Genomic DNA, 26934 nt, shown 5'->3' with positions numbered 1-26934 from the left:
CTATCTACATTGAATTTTATTTTTAAATTCTAAAACCCTAGAGCACATTATCCTAATACACTATAGGACACTCTCAACCATAGTCCACACTCAAACCAATGTCGAGCTAGAATATTTCGTGAATATACCATATATCCTAAATAGATATCCCAAATATCCTAATTTAGGAAATTAAATAATTTTCAAATATTCCCTAAAATATCCCTTAGATATTTATCATATCCTCCATATCTAAGTTAGGAAGCCAAATATTCTCAACTCCTAAGATGGGTAGATCAATATTATTAAATCTCCAAGTGAAAAAACCAATACCCAAAATAGGCAATTTCAATAACCAGAAAAAAAAAAAAAAAACTGATAGGCCGCGACTTTAAAGAAGTATCTAATTTCAATCAAACCACCACTAATGAACTCAACGCAATCTCTGGAATAAGCTTGTAAAGGTCCAAGAAGGAAATATTTCTCACCGTATGACGTGAAATTTATCTATCGTACGCCATATATTGTGACGCAATCCACATGTCACCTCTGATTTGCTCCACACTACCGCCTTCCAATTTTGGGTCTATTTTTCTTATAAAAGAGCATTTTTCCGATCTTTTTAAGAGAGCTTGATACGAACAAAAACCCTAACCCTAATTGCTAGTCACAATAACCTACAACCCTCAAGCCCTAACTTAAGCCATTCAAGCCCTAGATCTAGGACCCTGATTCAACCAATTATGGATACAAAAAGTAGCTCTTTTAAGTCATTTAAAAAGCCATAGAGGTAAATTCTAGGTATCTCTCTTCTCCAAAGTGCATTCAATTAGGGGTGGCAATGGACTTAGACCAGACTTGAGAACCAATACCTGACACGGCTTCAGGTATGGGTCCAACATTTGGACCCAGTGGATCCGGTGCTCGGGTCCAAAGTCCCTACCCATACCCATAAACTATTAGAGATAAAATAATTCAAGCTCTATTCATTTGGGTGTATTAAGGATCATATACAATAAGAACTCCTAGTCATCTTTTAACTTATAAATAAATTAGATGGCTTGAAATCTAATGGGGGGCGATTGTGTTCTTGTTGTCAATAATATGAGTATATGATAGTAAAAAAAAAGGCTTATAGTGAGCGTGTTAATGGACCTGATTAGACCCGAGACCCGATTTTGGACCCTAAATTCGAATACTATTCGGGTTTTGGTCCAGGTCCCAATCGGACCCAACTCATATCCGACCCGTTGCTACGCCTACATTCAATCATCTGGGATCCGCAATCTCGAAGACAAAGAAGTAAGAATTTCAACTTCACCATATGATTTGGGCCCAACTCAGGGGATCATGCCTAAGGGTTTGGACTTCCAAGTCCTTTCTTTCTTTTCTGATTTATTTTATTTTTAATTTGTTGTGCTTTATTATTTTCTTTAATTGTTTTGTTTATCTTCTAGTTAATTTGTCATATCTACTATTCCTTTCATTTCACTTATTCCTTTTGTTAGTTTTTTTAATTTAATTGTGGGATTGTATACAATGAAACCATTTACCTTTGGTACAATCAGATCACAATTACATACAAATATCCGATGTAAAATCTGATAGTTTAGGTGTATCACAAAGTTTGAAAAAATTTATTTTGAACTTCTAGCTTGGTCAATAGAATAAAGGCACGTTTGGTTGATGCATAAATATTTCCCCAAAAAAAATTTACATATGTATACACTTTACAGGAAAAACTTTTGCAAACTTTATTTTCACCATATTTGTTAATACATTTAAAAAACATTGTGTAATGAATTGCATATGTTTGGTAACTTGTTTGGTATCTCAATATATTTTGTAAATATATTAAATTTATACATGTAATATTTAAATACTATAACTAAATATATATAATTATATTTATTTTATAGTTTATTTTTAAAATATATTATAAATAAAAAATATTATAATATTATATTATACTAATATATTATCTATTTTATATAATTTAGTGTAATCTAAAATAATATATTACTTATATAAAATGTTATTCATATATTATATATTATATATTATTGAAATATCATTCATATATTAAATATATGGGAAATTTTCGTTCAGAACCTAATTTCCTCATCTTATTTCATTGTAGACCCTCTTTCTATTTTCTTTCAAGTGGCATAAACGAATCCTTAAAGATTTCACTATACCCCATCATCTATTATATCCCTTATTTATTCACTTTTGACCATAAAAATTAGTCACAACAAATCTTTTTATACCATTTCAACCAAAAAACGTTCAAAAAACGTTTCAAAAAAGTATAGAATAAATAGAATGAGACTATTTACCTTATGTACAAGGTGGTCACAATTAATCTTGGCCATTGGATGTGAAATTGGGCAGATGTATTTATTCCATTGACCAAGCTCAAACTTCAAATGAAATTTTTTCGAACTTTGTGACATACCCAAGCTATCAAATTTCACATCATATGGTTGTAAGTAATTGTGACCACCTTGTATCAAAAGTAAATGGTATCATTATATACAATCCCATAAACAAAATATTATGTAATATATAATTTATCATAAATAGTGAATAATGGGTCCACATGTGAAAATAAAGCACGGGGAATGTTTCTCCACGGGTGAGGTTTTGCTTTACCATGAATTAAACCATTTCAGGGTAAATTTTTTTACCACATGATTTATTTGCATATGCATTTCGCATCAAACAAATATATGAAACAAATTTTCATGTGAAAATGTTTTTTGGAAAATATTTATGCACTAACCAAAAGTGCCCTAAATACAACCACCTAATTTCACATCGACTAGTCAAAGATTAATTGTGATATCGATGTACCAGCAATAAATGGTATCATTATATGCTTTTCTTTCAATTATTATTTGTATTATTTTCATTGACATTCGTCTTCATTCCTTTTAGTAGATCTCCATTGCTTGTTTGCTCTTTTATTTATGATGTTCTTCTTTTTGTTTCTTTAGGATCTCATGCTAACTAAGCCGGCTCTACCGCAAATAGGGCTGCCAATTGTCCTGTCGGGACCAGAACTTTGGGCCAATTGTAGGCTTCGGGCCCGGGCCAGGAAAGGGCATCCTTTTCGGGCTAGGTCGGGCATTTGCCGAGTCAACCCAAAAAGCCCAGAACCCTCCTTACCCGTCCCCCAATATTCTCTGGCTCCCCCTGCCGGAAGCCCTCTACTCTCTATCTTCTCTCTCTCTCTATGGAAACAAGAGAAGTAGGTCTCTCTCTCCATGGGAACAAGAGAAGTGGATCTCTCTCTCCGTCTCTGTGGGAACAGGAGAAGTGGTTCTCTTTCTCTGCATCTCTCTTTCTACCTCTCTCTTCCATCCGCCATTTCTTACTGCAACTCTTCCATACGCATTTGCTTTGCTTGGTCCCACTATTCCATGGAATGGTGCCCCAAACACGTAAGACGAGAGAGAGGAGAAACGAGGAGAGAATGTAGTCATAGAGAGAGAAAGATGGTAGACATAGGAGAAAGAAATGAGAAGCGGTAGACAGAGAGACAGAGTGGACCATTAGTGACCGAATGAGGAAACTATTTTCACATTAATGGCAGGCTCTCTGCAATTGTGTAGAAGAAAACTAGAGAGAAAATGGGTTTTGGAGAGAGAGATAACGAAGCTTTAAAAATAAGCTTTTTAGAGAGAGAATAGCTGGGTTTTGGAGAGAGAGATAAGGAAGTTTCAAAAATAAGTTTTTTAGGGAAAGAGAATGGATTATTAGAAAGAGAAAGAGAGAGGGCGCCGTGGGGTGAGAGAGGGGGGAGGGTTGGGGTGGGGAATGAGGTGAGTGAATGGCCATCCAACCCCTCTTCCCAATTCTTTTCATTTCCCAATGTCATTTTAGGTTTTTAAATTTTTCTACAAACTATTTTAGCATAAGTTTTTATAGAAAAATATTGTTTTAAGCTCACAAACAAACAAAAAAGTTTGAAGAGAGCTTTTTAAAAAAAAAAAAAAACAAATAAATAAATAAAAAGGCTTTTAATTGGGCTGGGCAGGCACATATTTGGGCCAGCCCAAAACCACACTTCCGGGCTGGGATGCAGGTCGGGCCGGTCCGACCCCCGTCCGATAGCAGCCCTAACCAAATATTTGCAAAGAATAGGTCTTTTAAGGTTGATTTCTCTGTAGATCTGAATTTGATGGGATCCAGACTCTTTAAATCTTCAGGTTAAACACATCTTAGACAGATCTGCCTTTAGTTAGTCTTGTAGGTCTTGGAATCACACGTAAATACTATACAAGAACACAATTTGCACAAGGTTGCAGTTTTACAACGAAAAGCAATGCCACGCATCATAACTTCACTGGAAAATGTAATACTAACATGTAACAAAGTTGAACATCAAAACCTCAATAGAAAATGTAGTTGTGGAAATGACGCAGATAATAATACCAATAATAATCTGCTACTTCTTATAGCTAATTTGTTGCAAAGCGTCGAGATGCTTCATATCATTGTAGGGTCATGTGCATGCTTACTTTGCAGTTCCAGGAGGGAATAACTGTTACCTTTCAAAATTGCAGTCACGTAAAGAGGTAATTGTGGTTTATCTGAATTCAGACAAAGGACAGCAGTTGTTGGGAGGGTCAAGATCGAGTGTAGACCACTCATTCTTGTGGAAGCCAGGGTATGTTTACTGCTGGATTGGTCTATAAGAGAGAGAGAGAGAGAGGGTATTATGCAAAGTATATTATACACAGATCATATAGGAAAACTAAACACAAGATATGGTATATAGACTTTTTGTATCGAGAAATGGGTTGACACAATGCTCTTTACTTCCAAATTTACAAATTGCATGACACTCAGTTATATGCATTGTCATTCTTTAGAAGATAATCCTTCCCAAACTGCACTTTTTGCTCACTCCCAACCCAAAATCTATTCCCCTTTCTGAATGAGCATCCATTCATCTGCATATGCTTCGTCTGGTTGGCCTTCTATTACTCAATAACGATCTTCGTTTTGAAGAGAAACTGAAAAGTCAGATTTTTTTAGTTTTGTAAATGTATGAATTCTTGGTAGCTGCTACTTGTTAAGCAGCATGGTCGTTGACTATCAAATTAATTGGGTCTGTGGCTTTTTCGGTTGTTTTACTCAATTGCTTCTCATTCGTCATGTAAATTCTGATAAACTATTTATATGAAACGGATTGTAAATGGTATTACCAGAACATCAGAATCTGATAGCATGCATTGGATAATTGCAGATAGATGATTCAGAAAACCAAATACAGCATCCTCTTACAGAATGGAAAAAGTGTTGGTTTAGTATGTCCATTCCAAGGTTAGTTGACCCTGTGAATTACCAATTGAGTTTCCGTTAAGAGTAAAGTTGAGCACGAATGAGAGAGAGAGAGAGAGAGAGAGAGCTGTTCCATTTGGATTTCTATTTGCTCTCACGAATGCGAGAGAGAGAGAGAGAGAGAGAGAGAGGTTCCATTTGGATTTCTATTTGCTCTTAGTGGACTGTCCATGTTTGTGCAGTTGGCAAGCATGATAGGTCAGCTATACCTGTAATAACATTAAAAGTCAGCGACAAGGTTCTTTTGAGATTACAAGGTGGCACATGATACGCATTGAAATTAAGAAGTTCCTCATAGAGAAGTAAATCTTCTTTAGAGCTTGAGAGAAGATTCCAGGTTTGAATCGTTATGAAAGAGACAAGTAGCAAAGAAAGTTAGCATGAGCTAGAGATCCTAAGCGGCATCATGTTTGAAGAGAAGAGAAAGAGCCAATCCTCTTTTCTATTCTTTTTTATGCCATTCTCCTTTTTATTTATTCTAAACTCGTGCACTGGAAACTAATGATAACAACCATACAAGGTACAGCTCTCTAGGATCATTGTACAGCCTTGGCTGAAGCTTTTTCTGGTCATAATGGAAAAAGCATGTGGGTATGGTGATCACCTACTGCAGCAAAGGATCAAGTGTAGTTCGATCATTTTATAAACAATTTTAAAAGGTTCCAATCCTAAAAATGAATATAATTAGTGTTAGTCAATCTGAAAAATTTAAACATTAATATTATTATTATATATGGGGTAGATAACTCAAAGTCGAGCATGTGACTTCAAGCTTGCAGTATTTATCTTCAGGTTGAACTATGGGCTAAGCGCAACTATTATTGATAGTGGTCATGGTAGATGGCTTTAAATTGAATACCCTAGACTCATGCTTGAGATCAGTTTAGGTATCATATGTTACCATAGATCTTAATAGAGTAGAATAGCGGACCAAGATTCGTGTTACGACCCTAAATAGTAGGGAAAAGGCTCTGATGATGATGATGTCATTGGATCTTGGTTTAAATGTATCTTTGCTAAGCTACATTGCGTTAATCTTGTAAAGAACTCCCTCCTAAAGAATTGGATTGTAGGCCAGGTAATGAACTAAAACTAATGCAAGCAAACTAAAGTATAAGAAAAGGTCACAACTACCCCTAGCTATCATATGTCAAATTGGGCAACTTAGGGTAAGTGACAAAGTTCGATTTTTTTTTCGAATTGAGCCCAATAAATGACACATTGACAGTCACCCAATACAAAATCCAGCTGATCACAGTTATTATGATCTCCTTATACTAAAAGTAAATGTTCTCTTTGTATACATTTCCATAAGAAAAACTAGCTCTTCCCTCATCTAGATAACTAATACGACACTTCCAACTCCTGACAGGCAAGTAGCATTCCTATTCTTGGGGTTTAGGTGTTTAGCATCTAGGATTGGCACTTAGGACACAAGGACCAACATTCTAAACTACACAGGTTTAAAAACTTGATGTTCTCTTTGTATACATTTCCATAAGAAAAACTAGCTCTTCTGTCATCTAGATAACTAATAGGACACTTCCAACTCCAGACAGGAACGTAGCATTACTATTCTTGGGTTTAGGTGTTTAGCATCTAGGATTGGAGCTTAGGGCCCAAGTACCAACCTTCTAAACTCCATAGGTTTAAATCCAAGCTTTTATCAGACAGTTTCGGATTTAGCTGCTTGGATTAGATAGCGCAAAGGACCACCATACTAGTGCTTGGAGTGTAAAATTTGAATTGATGAAAACCGAAAGTAGTTTAGCCACCTTCGGGGCATCTCAGTTCCCATTGATAAGCTACCCCCATAATAAGAAGGTACATATTAATATTTAATAGACAAAGTTCAAGGCAACAGATCAACAATGTTCAGTGCTGAATATTTAAGACAATTCAATCCTGAAAGGCTCATCTGATGCATCTCCAAAGAATAACCACTTTTTTAATTCCAAAGCATGAGTCACAAGCCCAAGGTTGAGGAAAAGAATTCCGAACCACTAACTACAAAGAAGATATTTACACATTACCAAGAATGATTGCCAGTAGAAAGAAGCCCAAGGACCTAGACTAATAGAAAAATGCTCATCTCCATGCATTTTCATTAAAAGAACTTACATATTCATTTAAAAAAGAATATGAAGGGAGCATGAATCCAGAACAGCTTATTGTGAAAAATTACCAGCAAGAATAAATTTGTTGTTATCATCAAAGGAACCTTTGTCCTCAAATTTTACGAAGTTCCAGCCGATGCCTGTGAAGGTCTAAATAGTTTCTCAAGCAAAAGGAGGTTTGTATATGAACCTTTGAAGGGCAATTCAAATTTGCTGAACTTGAAGTTAGTTGATCGCTCCTGTGTACAAACCCAATAGTTTATCACATAGTTGTCCGTTGCAGGCTCCTCAATCAATTTTAGGCAGCTACTGCTTAGTTGAAGGTCTAGATGAGGCAACTTGTTTATGCCAGGGAAAAAAAGCTGGCGTCGCTTGAACCATCTAAAGGGTCCTAAGAACTCTTCCTGCCATATCATAATGTAAAACCAATAGAAGGTATAAATAGTAAGAACCAATGATTCAAAAAATGGATTAGTGGGGTGGATCCCCTACCAACCAATCCCAATCCAGATCGGTCGAATCGGCAATTCGAATTGTCTGGATTGGCGATCCGGAAAAATACATAATAAATAATAAATAATAAAATATATAATTTATATTCGTCAAAATATTGTCATAAATGCTTCAACGCAACATGTAGGCTAGACTTTGCGCATTAGAAGCGCAATGGGCAAGGTCAAGGCATGAATCCCCCACTGTTTTTTTTCTTTTAACTTTAAAAAAAGGCTCCTAAAAACAGAGCTCCTTAAATTTCTTTAAAAGGAGATTTGGATATAACGAAGCTGCTAAAACTTAGCTGTCCTACAATTAAATAACATATTCGATGTAAAATCAAACCTAGGCCGCTTTAAAAAAGTGGCACTCGGAAAACCTCTTGTAAAATATGAGTACATTATATGTTATTTTCTATATTGCACCACACTATATACATATATAAATAGAATCGCTGATTGCAACATTATATGTTATTTTCTTTATTGCACCACACTATATACATATATAAATAGAATCGCTGATTGCGATTCTGATTGGGAACAGACAGTCTCCGCCCCAATCCAGATAAGTGATTTCTTATCTGAATCAAGATTTTTCGAAGTTGGTTATAACTACCACCAACAGTTACGAGTCTTTTAGATTAGGAAAGTTGAATGCGGAAATAATATCACTATCAGTTGCCAACTAATGTAAATCTATATAGGATTATGCTGAAGAGATATTATCGAGTGTCAAGTCCAACTTAAAAACTTTCTAATATTTAGTGATTTAAAAGCTGGACTTATTAGATTCAAACTCGGGTGAAGATAAGCCCAATAAAATCGCCATCACTTTTATTAATCATCATAAAGGTGAATCATAAGGTCAATGCAAACATAGCCCTTATAGCCATTGGCATCCATAGAGATGATGGATGGTGATGGATAGAGGGTGGGCCCAGGTTCCATCAAAAGTCCCTCGTTTATTAACAGGGATGACCCTGAGGACTATGATCAGTCTTTAGAAGTTCTCATTGAATGTCAGGTTCTTCAGGATTATAGTTTACTATCCCCTCACTGAAAGGTCTTCACTCATAGGCCCTAAGGAATACCATTTCGACAAGCCTGCCAAGCCAATAGTAAAGAAATAGTTGAAAATCTTTGATGTAAGACTTGCTGCATATGAGTTATGAGATACCAACAGGTTTATCACTCTCTAGCTTCTTAAAATTGGACCAATGAAAATTTTCCTAGTGGCATGAGAAAGAACAATTCAGCTCATTCTCTCAAAAAACATAACATTTCTTCTGCTATAACTGTAATCTGGTAAGCCACGGATCAAAAAACAAAAGAACTTACTAATTGTATATTGGAATTTTGTCAAGTGTAAACTCTAATTTCACATCCACTAATTGATCCTCCCATGATAGCCAAAGTAGACAAATAAGTCAACAGACGGCCAATAGTACGTTCCATATAACAAACCTTAGAGCAGCAACTTGCACTCAGACATTGGCCTGTAACTATGCAGCCAGAAAGGACATTCAGATTTCAGAGCACATTAGTCACCTACCAAGAACCTAGAGCTCCAAATTTATCCCCAGAAAGAACAAGAAAAGTAAGGTAACTATGATTAACCTCTGGTGGCTACAATACTTATTATCACTGTCAATGTTCGAAAATTCGCCCGACCAGCCGTCTAGGCAGAAAAATTTCAAAAACGCCTAGACACAAGTTAGGGGGGACTATTAGGAGTCCTGCATCTAGCGCCCACCTAAAACCGTGCCTTTTAGAGAGAAAAAAACTCCCCAAATTTTTTTTGTTTGTGATTTATCAAAATATCGATAAATTTTTTATTTTTCGATTTCTTCCCAAAACAATGGCCTCAGTTCGTGGGTTTTTTTGGAACTTCTAGTAGTCAATTTTGAGGACTTTTGGTGACCCAATAGACGAGGTTTGTACCAACATCGATTTGATTGTGATATTTTAAAAGTATTATCATATTTGAATAAGGGTTTTGATTTGATTTTGCTATAATGTATTATGTTGTGAATCATTAGTTTTTTTTCTTTTACTTTTTTTTTCTTTTACGATATATTTATATGTTTGTAGTTGAAAGATTGATTTTTTTGTGATTTATTGAATTTTTTCTCATTTGGACGATGAAATTGCGCTTTTGTAAATGGTCTTAAACTTTGGATGAAATTGATGTTTTGTGAACATTTGATATCCAAAACCAAACCTTATTGAAAATAATTAATAAATAATAATTATAATATAAATTTCATCTTAGTTAATAGTCCACCCATTTGTGTTCTTGGCGAGCGCCCGGATGCCTAGGCAGCCAGGACCCCAAAACACCTAGGCGGGCGCCTATGCCTTTTCGAACATTGATCACTGTGCACTGCAATATACCAAATAACAAGTTGGGCATAATTGTATTATGTAATTACTAATGTCATTTCCAATTTGATGTTTACTTAAAATGGGCAAAAAGAAATTCCAGTTCTGAAGATGCCTGCAATAATAATGTTAATTGTTGTATTACCATGGCATGCCTCATGCTTTGACCTTAAAAGTTAATGACAGAAAGAAGTTTCGTAGCTTTGCATTTCTGACATTCTATTCACATGACTGAGGTTGCAGTCAATTCTATAAGAAGTCCTACACAGAAGGCACATCCTTTTCCGTAATTCCCATAAAAATGTTAGCTGCAATTGAAACAAATAGCGATCAATCAATCACCCGTAGCGCAAAGAAAAGACTAAATTGGACTATCCAACCAACATCCAACTAGAAATCTAAGTCTTTGAATGCCAATACACTTAAGATGTCAAGGCAAATTTATATTTTCCCGATAAATGGAGAATTTGAAAAACCGAACTAGGGATTCACCAAAATACCAAGATATTTTCTTTAGCAGTTCTGAAAGAAACAGGGACAAAACACCCAATATCACTGATTTCCAGAACCTAATTGATTCATCAACAAGTACAGAGCATCAATAACTAACTGATAGGATTTGTCCAACAAATTAATTTTCAACTATGGACTAACTTTTGATGGAATTGACATATTTTGCAAATCATAATACATGCAAAAGTTAAAATATGCATCCAAGTTGAAGCGAGACCATTTAAACTCACATATATAGAAGTATTGCGCAACATGTAGGTCCGCTGTATAACGAAGTTTGCAATGTCGAGAGCATAGACAGTATGCAAATCCATATCGAACACCAAATTTTGGACTCTCTCCCCTAGCTTCTTCTTCTCCACCTCCTCCCTCTCTACATAATTCTTATCATTTTTCTTATGAATGTTGAGCATATTAATTTGCCTAGAAATGATTTCACTGTCCAAATGCTTTTCACTCACTGGAAGCAAACAGGCCCATGCTCCATATATAAGATCAGAGCTTCCAGTGGAAAGGACAAGTTCACTTTCCTCTGCCAACATCTCCATCACCGTATACTCATCCGTGAAGATACCAATATGGAAAAATGTTCCTGAATCGTACACTCTGTACTCGCTTATTTGAATTTTGTTGGCACCATTTACCAAGTGCAAATTGATCGGCCTGTAAAATACATCTTTCATCCCACTGTTAGGCCCAATCAATATGTTTTCAGACTTCGAATGTTGACATATAAAGCATATCATGATGGTGCCCATCATGCTTCGAATTGGAGGTAGTCTGAACTTGAACTCGGATGAAGAACGCCCAAACATTTGCAGGAAATATGGGTGGATGTCTAGGTTGCTAGTCTGCAAATTTACCTCTGCAGATAAGTGTGTAGCTTGTGGTTGCTTGTTCCTGAGAAATTTCTGCAAATAAAATATTTATAACTTTAACAAATAAAATAAGTACAAAACTTTGAGGAGTTTCCAAGCAATAGGTGCATGAGCTGTGGCTCAAGTGATTATGTCCATAATGTTTTAATTTGAAAGCTCCAAAGGCACTACCACATTTTTCAAGGCAAACAAAATTTTTGAAATTCTTGCTAGATTAAAGTGTCTATTGGCTGACAACCGCACAACTGAAACAAGTATGCAACTAAAACAGGATTGCCTCATTATAGAGCATTTAAGGTCATCAAGAAACCAGAAGAATACAACTAATACAAGATTGGCTCGTTGTAGAGCATTTAAGGTCATCACAAAAGCAGAAGAGACAATTAATACAAGATCGGCTAGTTATAGAGCATATATGGTCATCACAAGAGCAGAAAAAGTTCATTTAATCATAGCGCACAATCTAATTCATAGGCACCTCTGATTGAGAATGATGAATGTAATATTTATACACTGAGTCTTTTAATTAAGTATGCCAGCCTGGAGAGTTTTGTTTATGACGTCCAAACCAGGCAACAAAAGTAAGCTGATAACCCAACCTGGTTCACACCTGTAAGTGCCATATCACCCAAACTGCTACGTGCCAAGTTTCAATGTTATTCGTTATTCTGCCATTGATCTTTTGTAAGTCTGTCCCAATTCCACCCAACTACTACCACCAAGCTGCATAATCATACTCTCGATAGTGTTGAAAACTAAGTAAAATGGATGGAGCATCAATATATAGAAGAAATTTTATCACGACACAAGATAATTCATAGGCATTTCTGATTGAGAATGATGAATGTAATATTCATACACTGAGTCTTTTAATTAAGCATGTCAGTCAGCCTGGAGAGTTTTGTTTATGAGGTCCAAACCAGGCAACAAAAGTAAGCTGATAATCCAACCTGGTTTGCACCTCTAAGTTGCATATCACCCAAACTGCTACGTGCCAAGTTTCGATGTTATTCGTTATTCTGCCATCGATCTATTGCAAGTCTCTCCCAATTCCACCCAACCACTACCACCAAGCTGCATAATCATACTCTCGATAGTGTTGAAAACTAAGTAAAATGGATGGAGCATCAATATATAGAAGAAATTTTATCACGACTGGACAATTAATTGAACTAGTGACCGACCAGTTCACTGGTTAGACCAGTTTAGAATATACCTGAACAACCAAAACTGATATGACCAGCCAGTACAACTGGTTCAACTTGCCAGTTTAGACCAGTTTGACCAACTGCCAATTCTGTGATAAGACCAGACTGGTTCCAAGTTGGTTCCCACTCTGCTCAGGTCTTAATAGTGTTGTTTAGAAGGATTAGGGTACGAATCCGCTTAGGAATGAGTCTGAGCAAAAGCAGGATCATGATCCTGGTGTGGGTTTTCCAGCCACCATATAAGGTAATGCAGCCTGGGGCTGCAAGGTCTAGCGCATAATCACTCAACCAGCTTGTGGTGGATCACTCGAAGCCGGGTAGGAGGTCCCCCTAGACTACAACTGCAGCAAAGAAGTTCTTGCTAACCAAATAAATTTTCGGATTCAAAAACCTCTTTTTCTTTCATCTCTTCTTGGATATTTATATAATTACAAAAGACACTTGGCAAACAAAAGCACCCTCAAAAAACCATGTGTTCAAGAGTCTTGTTATTTGCCCATACATTGGCAAACAAAAGCACCCTCAAACCACTCAACATACTAACAAAATACACAAGAAAGTAAGCAAATAATAAATCTTAATCAAAATACTAATCTTGTAACTATTACTCATCTAAATCTCCAACAAAAAGACTGTTAATACTTCCACAACTACCCAATAAATATTACTTGTTCTCCAAGAAAACCCAAAAACTACACTTCCACAACTATACCTTAACAAGTTGAAACTAGACCAAACTATCCCACTCGAGCCTACCACCGTCAGAACTTTCCAAACTCCCCTTGTTCGGTGAACTCGCCTTCTAACGTGGAACTTAAATTCCTAATTTCTTCTTCAATGAATCTACGGAGAGGATCAATCACAGGGGCATCCTGCTTGCTTGTGCATCACACTCCATTGGTTGGACAAAACTCATCCTTGAGTATTGAAGCAGGTTAAGATGGGCTCCATGGCAAATTCACAATCTCCATCAACCTTTTTCTTTGGTGGGCTTTAAAAGAATTAAGCGCAACATGAATAACTTACGAAATAGATCTTGATATATCAATGGAGGAATTGATTCAAACTACGGTTTAAAAAAATGGTGATCCAAATAGGAATCGAACAATCCATATTAGGATTCAGTTGGGCCGATCTGGATCCCGTAAAATATCAGGAATCAGCCGGTTCGTACCGATTTTTTGACAAAACTGGCCGGTTGTATCTAAGAAACAATACGAACCTGCTCAAAAAATTTTGAACTTTTTTTAATCGTTGAACCAGCCAGAACCGGCTCCACTTAATTTTTTTTAACTTTTTAGTTTTTTCCGGATCATAGATCCAGATCGCCGATCTACCGAACCGGATCAGAAATCTAGAGGGGCGATTCGGGTCACCAATCTGTTTTCCAAAACCTTGATTCAAACATTTAGGCGTTTTCTATTGATTATCTCAAAATCCAACCTCACAAAGTCTGACCTAAAATCAAATTCTTTGCAAACCCTAATCATCATCTGGGTACACATTAAAGATTGGTGGCAATTCCCAATCTACAAGTTCTAAATTTTGTGAAAAGGAAGATGAAAAGAAAGGTTCTCCTTGGGCTCCTCTTTCTTTATTTTTCTTTTTCTTGTTTTTCTTTGATAAAAGATTCTCCTACTTGGGCTCTAGCAGCCATAGTGCACAGTTGCTCAGATACAATTTGATGCAGGCTGGGATCTACAAGGTGTAACTGAGAAACCTCATCCAGTTTGTGGCGGAATCACTCGACTCTGGGTAAGAGGACTCAATCCTCTCCAAGAGCAACAAAGAAGTTCATGAAAACAGAACAAAATTTCTAACCCAAAAGGCCTCTCTTAGTTTCCATTTCTCTTGGGAATTTACACGATTACAAATAAACTTACAGTTAAGACTCTCTTTATAACCATATTTTCAAGATTCAAAACCATGTTTTCAAGACTCTTGTTTTTTACCCATACATTTGGGGGGGCGGGGGGGGGGATGTGGAGAGAGAGGAATTCACCCTCAAAAACTCAAAACTTGATTACAAACATATTGAAACTAAGCAAATGATAACTTTTTTTTGCAGGTAAATAAGCGAAAGATAACTCTTGACAAAAATCCACTCGAAGACTATTAAATACTTCCAAGGCGACCCCTTAACAAGTTCAAACAAGACCAGACCACCCAACTGGAGCTAACTATGGTCAGAACTTGCTGAACTGCCCTTTTCAGTGAACTCACCTTCCACGGCGAAAATTGAATAATGCCTAATGTCTTCATCTGTGAATCCTCAAAGAGGATTGATAAAGGGGAGGTCCTACGTGCTCCTGCATCATAAAGTTGTTGCAACCAAGGAGATATGGACCCTAGCCATGCTCTATGAACAATGTCATTTCTTCAAGGAGGCTATTGAGCTACATAGAGACTACTCTTGAGGAGATGATTAAGGACAAAAAAGAACAGCTAACTATGTTGTATATCTTGGACCCAAATAGCTCCCATGCTAGACAACATGGGTTCTAGGGACAGTTAAAACAAGCACTGCACATAATGTGACAATATGTTGCACCTACAATAGGAGATATCAAGCACACATTCAGTAAAATAAGGTATGATATTACCATATGGAATGGAAGACACATATCCACGACGAAGGAGTGTACTCATATGAATCCCCCTCAAATGAAGCCCAAATTATTCAAGTGGAACACGAATAAAAAGAATGACATATGAAAATAGGAGTGCTCACAAGCTTCCTGTTTATATAAATAAATTCTTTTGGAGACACTAATGAGATGATGACATGGTGCATCACTTATTTCAATATTCAGTGCGTCCACTTCAATAAATTACCATGTACATCCAAGTAATCATTCAAACCAAGAAGTAAACAATCGGACATGCACACGCACAAGAGCACAAGCATACACATGCATGCCCAGATCTGAACATGGGTGAAACTACATAGATAAAGAGGAGTAAAAAATAACAAAATGAGAAAAAAACTGAATGAAGGAAAATCTTAATAACTTTGAAACCACAATAACTGGAATAAGATCTTCCAGAACTCTCTTTCAAGTCCAAGAGTATTAAGAGCAGATAAACAATCTAAAAGAAGCATCCCCAGTAATACTAACCAGAACTCTCTTTCAAGTCCCAGAGTATTAAGAGCAGATAAACAATCTATAAGAAGCATCCCCAGTAATACTAACCTGTAACCAATCTACCTTTTCCTTTTCTTGATTGCTGCCCTCCAAAAGATACTTATCCGACAAAAACAAATGAAACTCAGTCAATTTGTTCAGCTTCTCAAGATTTTCAATGGATTGCAGATCAAAACAACCTTCAAAATTTAGATATTCCAAACTATGCAGATTTTCAATGGAGCAAACGTCAACTAGATGCTTGCAGTGACCCACATACAATGTCTGTAACTTCATAGACAACTTAGAAGCAATTATTTTCTTCAGTCCTGGGCAGTCCTTTATTTGAAGTGACTTGAATGCTCCAACTATTTCAAACTCCTTGATATTTGAGCAGGACAATATTGATACAGATTGGAGATTAGCAGGATACTTTCCAATACCAAGCATATTGGGTAGCCTTAAATTTTTAAGTTCCAATTCCTCAAGGGAAGGAAACCCTTCAAAAATAAATTTCAAGAACCCATCAGTAATAACACACTCATCAATATACAGTTTTTTTATAGCTGAAAGGTCAGGGAAAGCTTTAGGATCCAATTTAAGTTGAGGAGTGCCAGATAGGGACAAGGTGACCAAACCAGAAATATTCCCGACAGGCAACTTCATAAGCTTTCGACAGTTATAGACTAACAGAAACTCCATATTTTTTAGGTCACTCATTTCCATGGGTAAACGACGTATGCGACAGGATAAAATGGAAAATGATGTAAGCTTCCTTAAATGCTTAATGGAACTTCCCAAATCCTCAAGCAATTTGAAAAAGCCAATGGTAAGTTTTTTCAATTGAGTCAACTTTGTAAACAAAGTTGTAGGAAATGCTCTCACTTCATGCCCATTCCATAGACAGAGTTCCTCCAAACTGGTAAGCTCCCCAAAATAATCAGGGAGCTCGGTGAACTGAGAACAAGAAACCAAAAGTTCTCTGATGCATCTTTGACAGGATATGACACTGGGAAAGTAGAATGTTTTGCATGAGAAGGCCCGACAAACCTCTAATTTTTTAAAGCCCCCAATGATATCTTTCTCAACCCGCAATTTCCAACAATGTTCCAAATCAAGATATCTGATTTCTGTGAGTTTTTGGAATGATTCAGGGATTTCTAATAAGGCCCTACATCCGTTCAGATCCAAGTGTTCCAACTTCAACAGATCTCCGATTGTAGGGGGCAAATAGTCTAATCTTTCACAATGAGATAAATCCAGATATTGCAAATTTCTCAAATTGCCTATATTATCGGGCAAAGCTTGCATATTTTCACAGCCAGATAGATCCAAGTATTTTAAAGCTTGAATATAACAAAATTCATCAGATATTGCAACAAGATTAAGGCAATGATTCAAGACAAGTTTTTCCAGTCTCGTCAACAATTTTACGGATTTTGGAAAGCCCTGAAGATAAACACAACCTCTCAAATTCAGCTCCTGCAATTTTACAGGTATCTGCAAAACAAGGACACAGAATTATTATCAGCCCAAACAACTGACGCTGAAAAAAAGGGCACAATTAGCTTGACATAAAACTCTGCAAAGTACAAGTACAGCAGGCATGAATCTGTTAATTGCCTTGTCTAGAAAAAAAAAATAGAGAGCTAGACCAAATGAATGCAAACAGATCTATGAAATATGCCTGAGAGTAATGAATTTTAGCAATTGATATGGGCAAGACTGATTACTTGCCTAACACCTACTCTGTTATTGATCAAAATTTTGATATACATCATGTTAAAATGAGCAAGAGGCAATAACCTACCTCCTGGTCGTCGTTCCACAAGTGAGCAAATTTTCCTCCTGACATGTCCAAGATATGCAGATTTGTAAGTGGCAATCCAACCGGAAAAGATACACTCGGGGAGTGGCGCCAACGAAGCCACACAAGTTTCCTCGAGAGAAAACTAAAATCACCTTCAATGCAAGCATCTTCTAGTATCAGCAACTGTAATTCTGTCATGGGAGCAAATGAACTTAAAGACCACACCAAAGGTCCTCCTTTTTTCCTTATGACTTTGGATTTTGGTACAACAAAAGAATGACTCCTGTCATCTTCAACTGCGTTCACTATCAGGGTTAGTCCTTGAACAGTTTCAGAACCCTAGGGAAGAAAAAAGATTACAAGAAGAATTAGCTCCAGGATAACAGTTTACTAATTCTATAGATTACAAGCAACAATGTTCTCCAGAAAAGAAATTCATAATACTAATTATAATTACTACATGAACGAAAAGAAATAATAGGCTCCAAGGATATAGGAAAAAATTTGCAAAAATAAAATCTAGCAAGTTCCCTGAGACTGAAAATCGTTAGTAACTACAATTACCATAACAATAACCATAATTACCATAAGCATATATTATTCTATAGTTCCATATCTACATCAAGTTGGAAAAAAAAATGCAGCTTACATCTTCATGAAAATCTCATGATTAGAAATATGTTGAATTATCTTTCACAAATGTTGTTGAATTGCAGTTAAGTAGTATGCAACAATATGTTGTTATTTTGGCAATTCATTAGGTGCAGTCAATTTTACAACGATCACAATAAATTTATAACAACGATAACAAGATATCATTTTTAGATGTTGAACCAATAACATATCTTCTCTCTTTCAAATATATTTTTTTTTTATTTTTGTTGTAAAATAAATTTGTTTTTCCAATTTCTTCAATTTGATATGACCCATTACCCTGGCTATACCATAGGAAGCAGGTCATCCTATTTCTCTAACATGTTTCAACTTGATTGGATGTTTGGCATATCATTAACATAGATAGAAATCCAAAATTAATGACCCATCTAACAAGAAAATGAACCAGCCAGGTATAAAAAGAAATCAAAAAATAATATTTTTATACTCATGGGTACTGGGATAGTCAAAGATAAGTCTGAAAGCATGTAGCAAATGCATCTTTCTATGCAAGGTGTCTTCCACACAAACAGAAACCCTTTAATTTGAAAAGGAGAACTACACAAACAGGGTAAGAAACGCACACTTTCTTCATCCAAGACTTTAATAACATCATTGGGCCGCCATAGGCGAGAGCGACGTCCAGGATTGTTGAAGTCCTCCTCTTCTAATATTTTTGCCGCCATATCTCTGAGTTGGTCATGCATACGAAACTTATTCTTCTCCAATTTTACGAGGCATTTCTGTTGCAGAGACTGAACCCCAACAGACCCAAACCACTTAAATGCATCCCAAACTTTGATGGCCATGTCTTTATTTTCACCAATAAAAAAAGATGCAATATCCAAGAATATTTGCTTCTCTGACCAATCAAGAGCATCATAACTGACTCTAAGATGCCTATCAATATCTCCTGGTATAATCTCAACAATTGTTTGTAGTATTCGCTCCCAGATATGAATGGTTTCTCCAAAAACCTGAGCCCCAAGAGTTTCCAGAGAGAGGGGTAACCCATTACAGTAAGTCACGAAGTTATCGACTAGGACATCAAATCCAAGAGCAGGTTGGGGCATGAGAAATGCATGCCAGCAAAAAAGCTCCTTTGCATGATGCTTTTCAAGCCCATCCATATCATATATCAACGCATTTGGGATACACTCGACCAGTCGTCTATCTCTGGTTGTAATTAAAACTATGCTAGTGCAGTGGACAACCTCAGGAACCCGTAATGCATCAAGCTGATCAAAGTCATCAATATTGTCAAGCACTATAATGACTTCTGCCCTAGACAAACACTTTCTCAGAAGAAATTTCCCCTGATTAATACTGTGAATTTGATGGTCTATTTGAAGTAAGTCCTTTAGTAGAAAACCTTGAACTTTCTCCAATCCAGCTCTTACAACTCTATCTTTGATATCATCAACAAAGGAAAATGCCTTGAACTGCGAGCGCATAATACTAAAGAATTCTTTGGCCAGTGTTGTTTTGCCTATGCCACCCATTCCTACCAATCCAAGCACCCTTGCACCTGTACCTTCACGTCCAACTTCTAAAAGCCTCTGAAGTTTCTCTGTTTTCTCAGCCAAGCCAACTGGGTGCCTTGCAACTTCCAATACATTGGCATTCACCATGTTGATCGCATCTTGTACCACGGCCTTCAAGAGTTTGCGTGAATTCCTGCACAGAAAGATTCCTTTTAGATGTTACATGCATATATATATATATATATATATATATATATATATATATATATATATATATTTATATATAGGAAAAGTTTATATAGAGCCGAGGCTCTAAACAATCAAATTCGAGCCTACCTAAAAAATGTCACTAGAAGAGGTTGTTTTGATGCCCAAACATCCACGCATTCATCATCTCGACATCAAGAAGCATGGACAAGAGAAAAAATGGATTTCAAGTTTTGGAAATAGTGTATTTTGTAACGCACTTTTGTACCGTCAATTTTCAAGATTTTCAAGTTTTCATAGATCTCTCGATCTACACTATTTTTGAAGCTTTAAACTTTATAAATAAAGATGAAAATATATTTTAAAGATGAAAATATATTTTAAGGCTATCAAAAAGATTTCCAGTTTTGAAACCATATTTCTCAACACTAATTGAAGGTAAGCTCTAATTTGATTGTTTAAAGCCTAGGCTCTATACAAACCGTACCCTATATATATATATATATATATAGGGTTATGTTAGGGTGCTCACACTATGGAGTAATTTATCATTATACTCAACAAATTTTAGATATTTCTATACCCTTGTTTTGTACATGGAGCATTTTTTTAAAAAATATATTTTTGGTCATTAGAAGGGGTGTGACATCATCTTTTGGGTGTGATGTCATCCTTTTGGGGTGTGACATCACCTACATGGCACACACTAGTACCATTAATGCTCCATCTGGTGATGTCATATCCCATATAAATGATATCACACGCTTCCTAATGACAAAAAATACTCTTATTAAAAAAAAGCTCCATGTGCAAAAAACAAGGGTATATAAGTGTCCAAATTTGTTGAGTACAATAATAAATTACTTCATAGTGTGAGCACCCCAACATAACCCGATATATATATATATATATATATATATATATATATATAGGAAAAAGCTAAAAAACGCTTATAGGCGAAAATGAAAAGTGTTCTCCACCGTCACATACTTGCTATGTCCATGACGATTTATTGAATGGAGCCGCAACAGAAGGCGTGTGGTCCATGGCAGTTTCCGCGGATTTTTTGACCGCCACCGTTACGGACATGCTATGTCCATGACAGTCGAAAAATCCTCACCACCAAAACGGACGGCAGTGGCGCTATGGGCGAGATCACTGTACGCCCATACACGAATGGCCCAAATTGAATCTGGGCCATTTTGTGGCCAAACTGATGCTCACGAATGTCCGATAGTGTTTAAATTTTAATTTTTTTTCTACAAATCCAAATCACTTGAAATTTTAGACGTGTGTTCTTCTTATTAGGGCACACCTAATAAAAATAATAATAATTCGTGAAAAATTTGACCAAAATGCCCCTCAAAACTTTTTGAGGGTATTTTGGTCAATTTAGTTCATGCAAAAAAAATTGATATTTTTTATAAATTCGCCTATTTTTTAAGAACACACGTCTAAAATTTCAAGTGATTTGGATTTGTAGAAAAAAAAATTAAAATTCAAACACTATCGAACACCTGTGATAGTCAAATTATATATATATATATATATAGGAAAACACTACGCAATGCCTATAAGCAAAAATAAACCGTGATTTCGCCTATACTCATCACCGTGCAAAGTTCATTGCACGGTCACAATTGTCCGATAGTATTTCAATTTTTATTTTTTTTTCTACAAATCGGAATGATTTGAATCTGTGGCCAAACTGACGCTTACGGATGTCCAATAGTGTTTGAATTTTAATTTTTTTTCTACAAATCCAAATTACTTAAAATTTTAGGCATGTGTTCATCTCATCAAGGCGCACCTAATAAAAATAATAATAATTCCCTAAAAATATTTACCAAAATGCCCCAAAAACTTTTCAGGGGTATTTTGGTCAATTTATTTCAGGAAAAAAAAATTGATATTTTTCGTAGATTCGCCTATTTTTTAAGAACACACGCCTAAAATTTCAAGTGATTTGGATTTGTAGAAAAATAATTGAAATTCAAACACTATAGGACATCTATGATAGTCAGATTATATATATATATATATATAGGAAAATACTATGCAATGCCTATAGGCTAAAATGAACAGTGATTTCACCTGTACTCATCACCGTCCAAAGTTCATCGCATGGTCATAGTTGTCCGATAGTGTTTCATTTTTCTTTTTTTTTTTACAAATCAGAATGATATGAAATTTGGAGTGTGTGTTCATCAAATATAGGAGAATCTAAGAAAAATATAAAAAATAATAATTCAAAAAATATAAATTGACCAAAATACCCCTGAAAATTTAGGGGGGTATTTTGGTCAATTTATATTTTACGAAATATTTTTTTCATATTTTTATTAGGTGCGCCTCACTAAGATATACACACGTTCTAAATTTCAGATCATTCCAATTTATAGAAAAAAAATTAAAATTGAAGCACTATTGGACAATCGTGATTGTGCGATGAACTTTGGACGGTGATGTGCATAGGCAAAATCACTGTTTATTTTCGCCTATAGGTATTGGGAAGACTTTTCCTATATATATATATATATGTAAAGAAACCATATCGATATGTGATGTGTAAAGAGGAATTCTCAAACCCTATCAGTCTACCACAGCTAAAATGGACAATTACCATGCATCTAAAACACCTAAGACTGGATGATATTGGAAGTTGTAAACTTGTAATTGTCGTCTGATAGTCCCTATATACTAAGTAAATTTGGCTTAGATTATCGGGAAGATTTGTCGTCTTGCACCCAAGTATTATATGATTTTGTCAAAGTCCATCGCCTTAAGTGCTGCATGGGCATCCTAGACATCATCCATGATTTGCTAAATCATGCGGACTGAACTAAGTGTGCCTCGACATCATCCATAGTTAGCTAATTAATTTGTCAATCACACTAAGTGTTGCATTGGAGCCTCAATATCATTAATAGTTTGCTAAATCATATGTCAGACTCGTCTAACTAAGCTATAGAAGGTACGCTGATTAATTTTTTAGAGATATATATTCTTATACAAATACTCAAGATTAGCAAAACTCTGGATATACTGTGTGAGGAGAGAACACAATCACAACAAAGAACTCACATAATGCTCATATAATTTTATGGATTCGAGGACTAGCTCCAGGTTGCTTATGAGCAACCCGTTACAGTTTACAACCACCATAATTTGCCAAGTGGAACAACCTAGATGGGGCTTTCAACACATTACACTTAGACTAGATTGGAAGGTTTAGAGCAGAAAACATCGAATTATATAGAACCCAACAAATTATATGGCTCCATTTGCTCTTGTGGATATAAGAACATGAGGGGGGGACTGTGTGTACCTCTACCGATGTATCCTCTCTCCTTCCTTCTCAAAATGAGTTTATGATAACCTCAAGTGGTGAATTCACAAGGTGACTATCTTCGACCTCGATCCCTTCACATACCTCTGATCTTTCTGTAGAATTCTTTCTTTTCCTCAAACTTTCTCTCTCCTCTCCGAATTTGGGTAAAATTTCGACTCCCTCACTCCTCTCTCTCTCTCTGAGCACTTGCTCTCCACCTCAAGGCTTCATGATAAGAAGAAGCTCTCCAAATGGTTAAAGCATGGGGTGTTTATGGGCCAAGAGGGAGAGATAGGGTGCCTTGGCACTCAAGATAAGTGAGAACAAAATTGGGAAGGAATTTGAGCAGATTGCCCTAAATATTACATAAACTGCATGGTGACTCGATCCACTGGTGCGCTAACAAGAAGAACCCATATTTTGGGGTCATTTCACCTGGCATTTTGATGTCTTTTCGTGGCTTCTTTTCAACCTCCTTTTTGTGGGTTGACAGGGCATTGAATCTGGGGCCTGTGACTTAATTTCTGATTGAACACCTAAAAAATGGAGTCATGGGCCAATCATAATCGACTGCTCATGCGATGGTTATATGCAGCAGTCTTTTTAATAACCCATTATCTGCGGCTCAAACTGCTCTCCAATCTGGATTCAATATATTAGAGCTCTTGTGTAATCTCGTATGGCATTGGGTGAATATTATTTTGGCACAAATTTCAGCTCAAAAGGCCCACGGATGAGGGAGATCAAGAACAAAAGCCTCAGAAGTCTAGTAATCTAATCCTGAGTTGTCCCTTGATTCATTCTCCGATCTTGGAATTATTTCCTAAAACATGCATATGGTCTTATTGGGCAGAAAGTGAGGACGGAACCACCCAAATTTCAGCTTGGAAGGGCTTGATAAAATGGATAAGAAAGGACCGGCAGCCAGGTGGTCAATCCACCTGCTGATGAATAGGTGGTATTTCAAGCCACTGGCGGGTGGTTGATCCACTGGTGGCAACTCTATTCTAGCCCCAGGCCATTGAATTATTAGAAGCTGGGTCAAACACGGTCCAAATGATTAGAATTTTGGAAAGTAGATTTGAGACCTGCCAGATTAAAATCCCACCAAATTTCACCCTGATTAAAGATCAATTCAATTGAGGACCCATTTCCAGTAATTTTATCTCATCATTCACATTTGACTATCAATGATTTTATATTCTGATACTCTTGTACTTATAAATTTCCAAATAAATTTTTATTTCTCTTTTTTAATTGAATTCGAATTCAATATATCTACCTTCTACTTCTAGTACGTGTTAATCCATGTCTTGGTGGTTTGCCTACTCGGTTTTATGACTGCTAAGAATTCATATTATTTCTCTGTGTTTATTTTTAGTGTTGATTTTTAATTATAGATATTTATCCATTTAAGTTTTTAATTTTTTTAAGTTTTATATATAAAAGGGCAAAGAACAAACAGCTTGGGGTTTCCGATTGCACAAATTTAAATACCATAAACATGTTGATTATTTCCCCCAAAAAAAAAGAGAGAGGGAGACAGAAAGAAAGAAAATCAAAGCTTCTTTAGCCTAGATTGTCCTCGCCAAGAATCGGTATGCATTTCATCATCGTTCAAGGCAATGATAGCAAAACAAAACTATGCAGAACAGCTGATTGCTAATATTATTAACCAAAATTTTATTTTCATAAAAGTAACTAAACAGGGATTTTTCAGCTCCCATAGTTTAAAAGATTAACCTAGTTAAATATTGGCCTTGAAAGCACGGTATGCTTCAAATATGACCAAAACTTTATTCGCCTAGTGCATCGCTGATCAGGAAAAGCAAGGATTTGAACCAACTTAAACTTCAGCCCATGAAATCTGATCATGACCAAAATTCCAAATGAAATTCACCTAATTATAAACCAAAAAATGTATATAACAGAATGGGGTTTCAGATTCCACCATTTGAAATTCTAAGCCAGTGAAGACCACCTTAAAAAACCTACTATTTTTAAATATAACCCAAATTGTAATCACCTGGTTCATCTTTGTCAAGGAGAAAATTGACCACGACTTGGAAAAATCAGAAGACACGCATTTCAAAGTTGCAAAAAAGAGCAAAGAGGCAACTAAAGTCAATAACGAATACTTCAAAACAGCCAATGAGCAACTCACCCTCGAAAATCGCTGAATTTCCAACCAGAGAGATAACCTGTCTTCTGCAAGAAAAACTTCCACTCTTCTTTTTGCATAGATTTTTCAGCCTCCTCAAAAGCAGGCCTGTAGACCCCCTTCTCTGTTCTTCTAACCTCTGAGGGCCTCACATCATAAAATATTGGAATCATATGAACCTTGCTTTGATGCATCAGCCTCAGCTCTTCAAGACAAAGAGTGCAATTCGCAAAATCCCTTGATAAAATTACAATACAAACAGTTGCCTCATTAATGGCCTCCTCATTGGGGATCGAACAATCTCTACTACAAAGAGTGGAGATATTGAGTTTCTGAAGGTGTGAGAGAAGGTCCTTTGCGATGCCATTTTGGACCTCGAGAGAAGGGGAATGGCAAATGAAGATCTCACACTTTCTCAAATCTACATTAGATTTATTCACTTCCATTATTGAAGTGTCCGTCCTGAACCAGCAAGAGAAGAGCTTCTGAGCTCGTGAAGATGAAATTCGGGGCATCTTTTCTTGAAAATTTCCTCAAAATAGGACATAAATGCGTCAGGAGTTGCAGAACTAGGGCTTTTGCAGAGGATGAATGTGTTGATAGTTGAGTAGCTAGGGTGTCTTTTGTAGTAAATGGAATGTAAGGGAAAAAGTGGATTCATCAAAATTGAAGAATCATGGCTTTGAGGAGTCAACGGTGGGAAAGTCAATGATAACAGCAAATGATCTATTTTTTAAGATTAGGATTCCAATGCAGACGAGGAGCGTGTGATAAGGCAGAGACCAAGTGGGAAGAGAGAGAGAGAGAGAGAGAGATTTTGGAAGAATGGTTGAGAGAAGGAAGAAGAGTTTTGCAATAGAAAAGTGGCGCGTTTGAACCAGAGCGAGCAAAATGCATATATCGATGCATTGAGAGAGAGAGAGAGCGGGGGTTTTAATTTTGAAACGCCTTTAGCCGTTTCTTCTTCTCTCTCACCCAGATGGAGCCTTCGTCGGCAGCTGGCTACCGGGCTGCCTAGTCTGCTACAAACCCGGCCTATATTCTTGCTATGGGCTCAGCTCGGGCTTCACATGTGTTGGGCTCAATCCGAATCAGGCCTGACAGTTTTGGTTTGACCCAAAATTTTGTAGGCAAAATTACGTCTTTACGTTTTATTTTACCGTTATAATAGAAATGCTAAAAAAATAAGAAAAATATCTCTATACCATTTATTTTTAAGTTTCATTCTACAGTAAACTC

General features: G+C 36.3%; 1 protein-coding gene and 1 long non-coding RNA gene across 7 annotated transcripts; one reads left to right on the top strand and one right to left on the bottom strand.

Annotated features, from left to right (window-relative positions):
• Positions 1-4262: 4262 nt before the first annotated feature.
• LOC110006940 (uncharacterized) lies at positions 4263-26602 on the bottom strand. Of its 6 annotated transcripts, none has more exons than XR_016055016.1 (7): positions 25699-26602; positions 19097-20189; positions 17859-18197; positions 16118-17548; positions 11068-11748; positions 7517-7852; positions 4263-4676 (listed from the first exon to the last, which is right to left on the bottom strand). XR_016055016.1 is itself a non-coding variant. In XM_088865934.1 (7 exons), exons 1-6 carry the CDS (start codon positions 26208-26210, stop codon positions 10501-10503), a joined length of 4188 nt encoding a protein of 1395 aa, XP_088722060.1. In that variant the 5' UTR covers positions 26211-26602; the 3' UTR covers positions 7254-7852; positions 10470-10500. The 6 variants fall into 6 exon arrangements, 3 of the variants coding, with proteins under 3 accessions (XP_088722061.1, XP_088722060.1, XP_088722059.1); XR_016055018.1 differs by lacking the exon at positions 4263-4676 and adding an exon at positions 10470-10632 and having other exon boundaries at positions 7254-7852; positions 17515-17548; XM_088865934.1 differs by lacking the exon at positions 4263-4676 and adding an exon at positions 10470-10632 and having other exon boundaries at positions 7254-7852.
• Positions 5244-15141, top strand: LOC148782625 (uncharacterized). The gene is made up of 3 exons (XR_016055019.1): positions 5244-5313; positions 14614-14678; positions 14992-15141. It is a non-coding gene; the product is annotated as an uncharacterized LOC148782625 (long non-coding RNA).
• Positions 26603-26934: the final 332 nt, after the last annotated feature.

The sequence above is a fragment of the Amborella trichopoda genome, chromosome 4, assembly GCF_054954075.1.
Source record: "Amborella trichopoda isolate Santa Cruz 75 chromosome 4, AtrichopodaSantaCruz75HAP2 v2.0, whole genome shotgun sequence".
NCBI classification, from domain to species: domain Eukaryota; kingdom Viridiplantae; phylum Streptophyta; class Magnoliopsida; order Amborellales; family Amborellaceae; genus Amborella; species Amborella trichopoda.
The sequence above is the reverse complement of the archived record's forward strand: the minus strand, read 5'-3'. Positions and strand labels throughout refer to the sequence as shown.